Genomic DNA, 9,555 nt, shown 5'->3' on the forward strand with positions numbered 1-9,555 from the left:
AGAATCCGCCTGCCAATGCAGGGGACACGGGTTTGAGCCCTAGTCCAGGAAGATCCCACATGCGGCGGAGAAACTAAGCCCATGCGCCACAACTACTGAGCCTGCGCTCTAGAGCTCGTGCACCGCAACAAGAGAAGGCACTGTAATGAGAAGCCCGCGCAGCGCAACAAAGAGTAGCAACGAAGACCCAACGCAGCCAAAAATAATAAATAAATAAATAAATAAAGAAGCTAAGGAATAAAAATCATATGACCGTGTCAATTGATACAGAAAAAGTATTTGACAAAATTCAACACCCATTCATGATAAAAAACTCTCAGTAAAGCAGGAATAGAGGGGAACTTCCTCAACCTGATAAGACTGAATACCTTCCTCTTAGGATAAGGAACAAGTCAAGGATATCTTCTCTGGCCATTCTTATTCAACATAGTACTGGAAGTCTAGCCAGCACAGTAAGGCAAGAAAGGGACATAATAAGCACACAGACTGGAAAGGAAAAAGAACTAAATCTCCCTATTTGCAGATTGTCTACATTAAAAATCCCAAGGAATCTACCAAAAAACCTCCTGCAATTAATAAAGGAATTTAGCAAGACACCAGTTTACAAGCTCAACACATAGAAGAAATCCAGAATGCGGCAGAGACAAAAGGATGGAAAAAACAGTGGGTAAAAAAAGGATTCTGGGCTTCGCTGGTGGCGCAGTGGTTGGGAGTCCCCCTGCCGATGCAGGGGACGCGGGTTCGTGCCCCGGTACGGGAGGATCCGACGTGCCGCGGAGCGGCTGGGCCCGTGAGCCATGGCCACTGAGCCTGCGCGTCCGGGGTCTGTGCTCCACAACGGGAGAGGCCACAGCAGTGAGAGGCCCGCGTACCGCAAAAAAAAAAAAAAAAAAGGATTCTTATGTTTAATCAAAGTTACAGAAGGAGAGAGACAATGAGGCAGAGGCATATCTGAAGAAAGATAGCTGTGAATTTTCCAAACCTGTTGATAGTACAAATCCACGATTGAAGAAACAAAAGAATTTCAAAGCAACGTGGGAGGGGGAAAAAAAAAAAGAAGAATGCAAGAAAAAAGGAAAGCGAGCAAGCAAAAAGATTAAAAAAAATAAAAATCCTACCTAGATTCCCAGTGAAATTGCAGAACCCTGGAAAATGGAGAGATCAGAGACTGGAGAAGTAAGCAGGGGGCAGGTGAATACAAAGTTAATGGTATTAGACTTACTGATTTTACTTACATAGTCCTTATTACTTGCCAAGCCCCTTACATTAAGTGATTTACTTCTCACAGCAATTGTATTAGGTGGGAACTATTATTACCTCTATTATATAGATCAGGAAGTTGAGACAAGTGAAATTTAGCTACCTGCGCAAGGTGACACAGCTTATCAATGGTAGAGGTAGGATTTTGAACAAGGTAGTTCTGGATCGTTTGTGCCCTTAACTACCACCATATTTGTCTCCCTAAAGGGCAACGGGAAGCCATGAAAAGGTTTTAACCAAGGGAGCGACACCACATTTGCTTTCCAAAAACAAATCATCCTGGCACCACTGTGGATAATGGATTAAATGGAGCTAAGGGTGGAAACAGGAGGCTGTTGGAATAATGTATCAAAAAATAAGGAGAAAAAAAAAAAATAAGGAGAGCCTGGATGAATGAGGGAGGTGGTAGACAAAAGAAAATAGATTTGCGGGCTCTTCCGGAGTCGAGTCCACTTGGCTTGACTTGGTTTTGGATCGGATTAAGGGGATGAAGGAGGGTGAGGATGGCACCCATGTTTCTGACTTGGGCAATTCGTCGGATAATGAAAGTCATTCACTGAGGAGACTTCGGAGAGGTCTGATTTTGTACACGGTGAACTTGTGGTGCAGAAACTCGGCCAGGACGAAGAGCAGAGCCCAACACTGAGGTCCTCCTGGCAGGGCGCGCGCAAGCCCGCGGGCGGGAGCTCGGCGCGGCACCGTGAGCCTCCGAAAGCCGCGAGCGCAGGCGCAGTGTGGCGGCGGGCGCCCCCTGGCGGGCGGCGGCGCGCAAGGACCGCCCCCAGCCTGGCCCCGCCACCGCCCGCCTCGGCACAACATGGCGATGCACAACAAGGCGGCGCCGCCGCAGATCCCGGACACCCGGCGGGAGCTGGCGGAGCTCGTGAAGCGGAAGCAGGAGCTGGCGGTGAGGGCTGGCACCGGGGGCGCCCGGGTTGGGGCCCCGTGCCTGCCTCCGCCTTCAGGATCCGTCCCCGCCGCGCCGCTCGTTACTCCGCCGGCGCAGCGCGGCGGCTGGAAGTCCGGCGGCCTGAGGACGGCTGCGCATTGCGCAGCCCGCCGGCGCCTCGGCCTCCCGGCCGTGCGCATCCGGAGCAGGGAGCCGGGGCCGGGGGCGGGGCGCGGAGCCGGGGAGGGGGAGGGGGACTAGGCAGGTGGGGGCGTGGAGGAAGGATGGCGCCAGGGGGTGGGGGCTGCTGTGCGGGAGCCCTGGAGAGGAGAGTGTCCATGAGCTCTGCGGGGTGGGCGAGGGCGGGCGGGTCCACGATCTTTGAGGGATGGGGACCGGGCTTGTCGGCAGGCTGTAGGAGATTGGTTCGGGCTTGCCAGTGGGCTTTGGGGGGTGGGGTAGGAAACAGGTGTGGGAGGGGGACCCACACATCCGGGCAGGCCTTTGGAAGATGGAGGGGCGCATGTCCTTTTGGGGACTAGGAGTAGATTAGTTGGATGCGGTTTTTGATGGGCAGGGTTGTGATGTATTTGGGAACATCTTAGAAGGTGACAGGCGAGGGGAAGCGGACTCAGTCTAGGGAATTAGGAATTGTGACACGCACCCGGGACCCCTTGCACCCTGGTGGCTAAGCCCTCCCTCCCCTTGCGTTTTGGCTTGGGCATCGGGAGGCCCATCTCACCTGAAGCTGCCCTTCCAGGTTTCCATAGCAACCGCAGCCCAGTGCAGGCGGCGTTTCGGAGCCTGCAGGGAGGGGAGCGAGTTGGCTCTGGAAGGCTGATCACCCTTCCCTCTCCGGGTAGCAGTATCTTTTATGCGTGGGAGTAGAGACTGCTCATGTTCTTCCTCCGCCCAGGTTCTTGACAGCTGGGTTTCCACGAAGCCCCTGAGTACGTGCAAACTTTGGCATGGGTGTACATTTTAATGGGGACAGGCTCTTTCTATTCCATTTTATTCTTAAAGGGATCCAACAAGATGGGTCTAGACTGTCTTAGTCTGAAACAGCCTGCCCCTGCGCATGTCATCCTTCTTTCCGCAAGCCTGGCTCTGTATAGTTGAACTTGAGTTTATAAGTCTGATAGCAAGATTTCAGTTTGGTTAGGCTTAATGCTTGCATGTAGAAGGCATTAACCACATCCTTGTTTTTCATCTCTCAGGAAACACTGGCAAACTTGGAGAGACAGATCTATGCTTTTGAAGGAAGCTACCTGGAAGACACTCAGATGTATGGCAACATTATTCGCGGCTGGGATCGGTATCTGACCAACCAAAAGTGAGTGTCAGAAGCCTGTAGTGTTTGTGTGGTGCCCTAGTAATATTTGTGTTTAGGGCTATGTATGTTGTTGGTAGTGACTTGGCAGGGAGACGGTAGTAAAGTGGGGTGGACAGAGGTCTGCACTTGAGCTTGAACTCTGGCTCAGCCACTGCCTCACTGGGTAACCCTGGACAAATCCTACATCTGTATAGTAGAGGAAATCTGGCCAGTGGCACAGGGTTGTGTGAGGCTTAAATGAAATACAGCATATAATACCTTACACACCAGCACTGCTATCAGTGTTTTCTATATTTTAATCAGTCACGAGTCACACCCTCACAAGGTTTGCCATACCTGTGTGCCAACTGTACCACGGTTTATTTAGTAATATTATTCTTGAAAACTTTCTAAAGTTTTTGAAAATTTTCAAATCTAGAGAAAAATTGAAAGAATAGTTCGTGATCTCTTGATACCCTTCACTAGCATTTACCAGTTGTTAACTTGTTACCACATTTGCTTTCCTCTCTTTTTTCCCTTTCTATAATATGTATTAATACACACACCTATATCTACACTTAAAAAATTTTTTAAATTTGAAATAATTATAGATACATAGGGAGTTGCAAAAACAGTACAGTTTTCCCCAATGGTTGGGTTTTATGTAACCATATAGTACAATAACAAAACCAGGAAATTCACATTGGTATAATGTGTATATGAAGTTCTGTCATTTTTTCATGTGGGTAGATTCCTGTAACCACCACTGCAATCAAGATACAGAACTTTTCCATCATCACAAAGATCTCCCTCATGCTACCCCTTTGTAGTTATATCTCCCCTTTCTCCCATACATATATGTATATATATTTTTTGCTAAACCATTTAAAAGTTGAAAGCAGATATCATGACATTTGCCCCAAACTATGTCAGCAGGTACCTCCTAAGAATAAGAACATCTTTCTTACGTAACCAACAATTATCATGCCTGGAAAATGAGCACTACATTAACAGCATTATGTAATATATAGTCTTTATTCGTATTTCCCTAAGTGTTCCTAAAATGCATTGCTACCTTGTTTTGAACCAGTGAGTGTTTGTGCATTGCATTTGGCTGTTGTGTCTCCTTTAGTCTCTTAATTTAGGAGCTTCCCACCCTTTTTGGTGGGAAGGTTGTTTATGACATTGTCTTGTAGAGTGTCCCAATTCCAGGTTTTTCTTATAGTGACTTCGTGAGAGATCCTTTAAATATTTTTGGCAAAAATGTTGCATTAGTGATTTGTGTACCTCTTGTTGTTTACCTCTGTTTTATCAGGAGGCACATAATGACAGATTACCCCATTACTGGTGCTGCTAAGTTTGATCATACGATTTCACCGTTGTAAAAGTTATTTTCTTCTCTTTGTAATTAACAAGTGATTTCGGAGGTTATACATTTTATTTATTTTTATTTTTTAAGATTTATTTATTATTTATTTATTTATTTTATTTATCTTTGGCTGTGTCGGGTCTTAGTTGTGGCACGCGGGATCTTTCATTGCGGTGCTCGGGCTCTTCGTTGCGGCGTGTGGGCTTCTCTCTAGTTGCAGCGCTCCGGCTTCTCTGTAGTTGTGGTGTGCAGGTTTTTCTCTTTCTAGTTGTGGTGCACGTGGGCTCCAGGGTGCATAAGGGCTCTCTGGTTGAGGTGTGCAAGCTCAGTAGTTTTAGCACGCAGGCTTAGTTGCCCCATGGCATGTGGGATCTTAATTCCCTGACCAGGGATCGAGCCCACGTCCCCTGCGTTGTAAGGTGGATTCTTTACTACTGGACCACTAGGGAAGTCCCTGGAGGTTATACTTTTTAGGCAGTGTGATTATACTGCTCACCCCAATTTTTGTCATTGGTTTTAGTATCCACTGTTGATTATCTGAATTAGTTATTATAATGGAGGTTGCAAAATGATGATTCTAATTTTACTGTTCCTTTTACATTTATTACTGGCATTCTGAAAGAAGAGTCTTCCCTTTTTATCTTCTTTCCCTTTCATTCTCTCTTTCTCTCTCTTTAGAATCACTGTAGATGCATGGATTTAAAAAAAAACAGCGTATTGGGATCTAGTACTGTCACTTTGTAAAGGTTTATTTTATTTTTTAGTATAAATTTATTGAAATCTATGCAAAGAAGTGCACAGATCATGTGTTTAGCTCACTGACTTTTCACAATGCTAACACACCCATCATTATCCTTTTTGATGCTTAGTTTGTCCCAAACGTGGCCAGAGGGAGCCTCCTCAGGCTGATTCCTTTGTCCTTTTTTTTTTTTTAATCTTTTAGTAACTTTATTTATTTTATTTATTTATTTTTGACTGTGTTGGGTCTTCGTTGCTGCGCACGGGCTTTTCTCTAGTCACTGCGAGCGGGGGCTACTCTTTGTTGTGGTGCGCGGGCTTCTCATTGCGGAGGCACCTCTCCTTGCAGAGCAAGGGCTCTAGGTGCTTGGGTTTCGGTAGTTGTGGCGTGTGGGCTCAGGAGTTGTGGCTCGTGGGCTCTAGAGAGCAGGCTTAGTAGTTGTGGCGCACGGGCTTAGTTGCCCTGCGGCATGTGGGATCTTCCCGGACCAGGGCTCGAACCCGTGTCCCCTGCATTGGCAGGTGGATTCTTAACAACTACACCACCAAGGAGATCCCATCCTTGTCCTTTTCTTGTCTCAGACCTGGTATCAGTCATTTCACTAAGGAACTCTGGTTCTTTAAGTTTTTTATTTATTTAGTTAGTTAGTTATTTTTGGCTGTGTTGGGTCTTCGTTGCTGCACGCGGGCTTTCTCTAGTTGCGGTGAGCGGGGGCTACTCTTTGTTGCGGTGCACGGCCTCTCATTGCAGTGGCTTCTCTTGTTGCAGAGCACGGGCTCTAGGCACGCAGCCTTCAGTAGTTGTGGCACGCGGGCTTCAGTAGTTGTGGCTCACAGGCTCTAGAGCGCAGGCTCAGTAGTTGTGGTGGACCGGCTCAATTGCTTCGTGGCATGTGGGATCTTCCCGGACCAGGGATCGAACCTGTGTCCCCTGCATCAGCAGGCAGATTCTTATCCACTGTGCCACCAGGGAAGCCCTTTAAGTTTTTTAAACTAAGATTATTTAACAGAGTTACTTCATAGCACTAGTCTGTGCTAGATGTTTTTATTAATAGGCATTAAAATAAATACATATTAAATGAAAATGATTGTGAACCTAAAGCTAAAGTAATCTCATGTGTCACAGTGGACCACATACCATCCATTGGAAAACATTGCTGTCTGCATAGGCATTCAGCATGAAGGTCATTTTAGTCAATCCAAGTGGTGTGGAGGCATTTCTGTATGGAACTTGGTAATTTAAAAAACAAAGAGTTCCTTACATTTGTCCTGGTGTGTCCTCAGCTTGAGCCACAGACATAGCTTGGTGCTTATAATGAGTTTCTTGTGTGTGTTTTAGAAACTCCAATAGCAAAAACGATAGAAGGAACCGGAAGTTTAAGGAAGCAGAGCGGCTCTTCAGTAAATCCTCAGTTACTTCAGCAGCTGTAAGTGAGGCGGGGGGATCTTTCTGTGGCCCATTGTTAAGGAAGACCTCCGTTAAGTTTCTGTGAGTTTTCTCTTTCCTGTCCATCTGTGAGTTGGTTGTCTCTTTCCTTTCTGTCTGTGAGTGCTCTCCTGAGATCTGTGGTAATTTTTATAGTAACTGGTGGTTTTTTCTTTTAGGCAGTAAGTGCATTGGCAGGAGTTCAGGACCAGCTCATTGAAAAGAGTAAGTTTATCTTTTTACTTTTTCATCAGTTTATTTTTAAGCTACCATCGCCCCTATATTTAATTCCTATCCAACGGTGTATCTGAAGACTGCATCTCTTGTTCTTGCCTCTTCTTTCTAGAAGTTAGGAACCCTTTTGGGTATCCTTAATCATGTCTTTCTTTGGGGGAAGAAACTACCGTGTCCTTCCTGCCTTTTCAGTCACATGAAGGTTGACTTCACCTGTTCAAAGACACAGAGATATGTCTTCACTCCTGTTGAGTCTTTTTTAAAGTTAAAAAAACCCTTTTATCATGGAAAATTTCAGACATATCTAATAAATCCTCATGTACCCCATTTAATAATTCTTAGGAAATTCTGATCCTATGAACAGAATGTACCTGTGTGTTCTTAAATTTAAAATGGAGAGCAGGTAGTATTTACTTGTAGAGAAATTGTATCATTCTCTGTATGTAAGCCATACAGTCTAACTTCTTTCTAATTTCTAGTGATGGGACTTAGAACTGCAGGTTTATCTTGCTGTATCAGACGCTATGTAGCTGTATTGGATGCTCTCCCTGTGGGTCGGGTCACTCTGAAACACACCCTGCTTTTTGTATTGGGGCTGGGTGTTTTCACATGGCATATCTTGTCGTGGGATCAAGTTGTCTTGTTTGCATTACCAGGGCAGTGGTTTGAGGAGAAGGGATTTTGGTAGTATGGGAATTAGAACTACTCAGTGACTTCAATTATTATCTCCATGTACAGATTTCTGAATCTTTAGCCCTATCCCTAACTCCTTTCCTGAGCTTTAGTCATGCATTTCTAGAAAATTCTAGAAAATGTCTTCTAGACATTTCCACTCAGATGGTCAGACTCAAACATTTTGTCTAAAACTGAGCTGTTCTCTTTCCTTCAAAATGTGTCTGCCTAGTTGTTTTGTTTCACAGTACTTCTGTTCTCCGTCCTTCAACACTTTGTAGGCAGCTTTGACTCCTTTCTGCCAGCCTAATCAGTTGGACCAAGTCCTTTTGATTTTTTCTTTCATTATGACTGTCAGTTAAATCTTATTTCTTCTCCATTAATACCACTTCTAGAATGTAGAGCCATGTCATCTGCTTTGTGGAGTAACAAGACTGATTAAGAACATTCTGGACCTCACTCCTGTGAGCTGCGATGGAATGATGTCTGACTCCTCAGTTTTCACAAGAGCCTATTATCCTGCCCCAGGCTTAGCGGATAGTTTAGTATATGGCTCTGTATGTAATTACCCACACAGAAGGGGTGCGCCTAGGTACTGGTCAAGAAGACTCAAAAAGCCACTGCTGCTCAGCAGCTTGACTTGAGACAAATACTGATGTATTGAAGATTTTCTGGAGCATGTGGAGGCCATCCGTTCCCCTAAGATCTTCCCCCTGGATTGAGCCCCATTTCTGGAATATATCATATTGGTATTCCTTGGTCTTCCCTATAAAGTTGCGCTTTGTTGCACTTAGTTGCACTCAGTAACATTTTGGTCCTGTAAAATGTGTCACTCTGTTAGGACGTTGCAAATGTTTATGATCATTACTAATTATTATCTCCTTTAGCAATAGTTGTTTTCCCTGAACGACTAGTTGGTTTTTACTGAAAACCTGGTAATTGACTGTTTCCCTCTTTGTATGGGTGCTAAAATGCTTAAAGCCAAATTTGGGGTTCCTCTCTAGAAAGCAAATAGGAACTTATAGCATGTGTTTGGGGAATGAATCTTAGTACTACATCCAGCTTACTTTCTTCTTCTGTTCCTCTTTGCTTTACTTATCTCATTTTAAATTTATTTTATTGGATTTCATTCTTTTTAATTTATGTAGCTTGGGTTTCATTGGACTTCATGAAACTATGGTTTGGTATTTTTTATCAGTTCTGGAAAATTCCCAGCTGTTACCTCTTCAGATACTGTGTTTGCTCCATGCTCTCTCTCTTCTCCTGGTACTCTGGTTAAATGTAAGTTAAACCTTCTCTCTCATTTCATCCTTTATGTCTTTTATTATCTTTTCTATATCTTCTTTTTTGTCTCTGTGCTGCATTATGGGTAATTTTTTTTCTGGCCTACCCATTCACTAATTCTCTTTTCAGTTGAGTCTGATTTACTGTTAAACCTTCCCTTGATTTTTAAATCTTTTATTATACTTAAAAAAATTTTTTTTGGCCATGCTGCATGGCATGTGGGATCTTAGTTCCCTAACTGGGGATCAGCCCACACCCGCTGCATTAGAAGTGTGGAGTCTTAACCACTGAACCAACAGAGAAGTCCTATTACTACATTTTTAATTTCCAGAAATTCTACTTAACTACTTAAAAAATCTGCTATGTGATTT

General features: G+C 44.6%; 1 protein-coding gene across 3 annotated transcripts in view; it reads left to right on the forward strand.

The window, feature by feature from the left end:
* Window positions 1-2,049: 2,049 nt before the first annotated feature.
* MEAF6 (MYST/Esa1 associated factor 6) overlaps window positions 2,050-9,555 on the forward strand; it is a 24,451-nt gene continuing 16,945 nt past the window's right edge. For all 3 annotated transcript variants that reach the window (XR_003433313.1, XM_027109063.1, XM_027109064.1), the window contains exons 1-4: window positions 2,050-2,167; window positions 3,367-3,482; window positions 6,908-6,995; window positions 7,174-7,219. Coding sequence is in view for 2 of the 3 variants with exons in the window: in XM_027109063.1 (XP_026964864.1) it covers window positions 2,078-2,167; window positions 3,367-3,482; window positions 6,908-6,995; window positions 7,174-7,219 (340 nt within the window). In the remaining variant the exon portion in view is untranslated. The remainder of the gene's footprint in view (window positions 2,168-3,366; window positions 3,483-6,907; window positions 6,996-7,173; window positions 7,220-9,555) is intronic.

Source organism: Aethalodelphis obliquidens, unplaced genomic scaffold, assembly GCF_003676395.1.
Source record: "Aethalodelphis obliquidens isolate GAN/ISIS:26980383/991018 unplaced genomic scaffold, ASM367639v1 scaffold9, whole genome shotgun sequence".
Classification (NCBI taxonomy): Eukaryota; Metazoa; Chordata; class Mammalia; order Artiodactyla; family Delphinidae; genus Aethalodelphis; species Aethalodelphis obliquidens.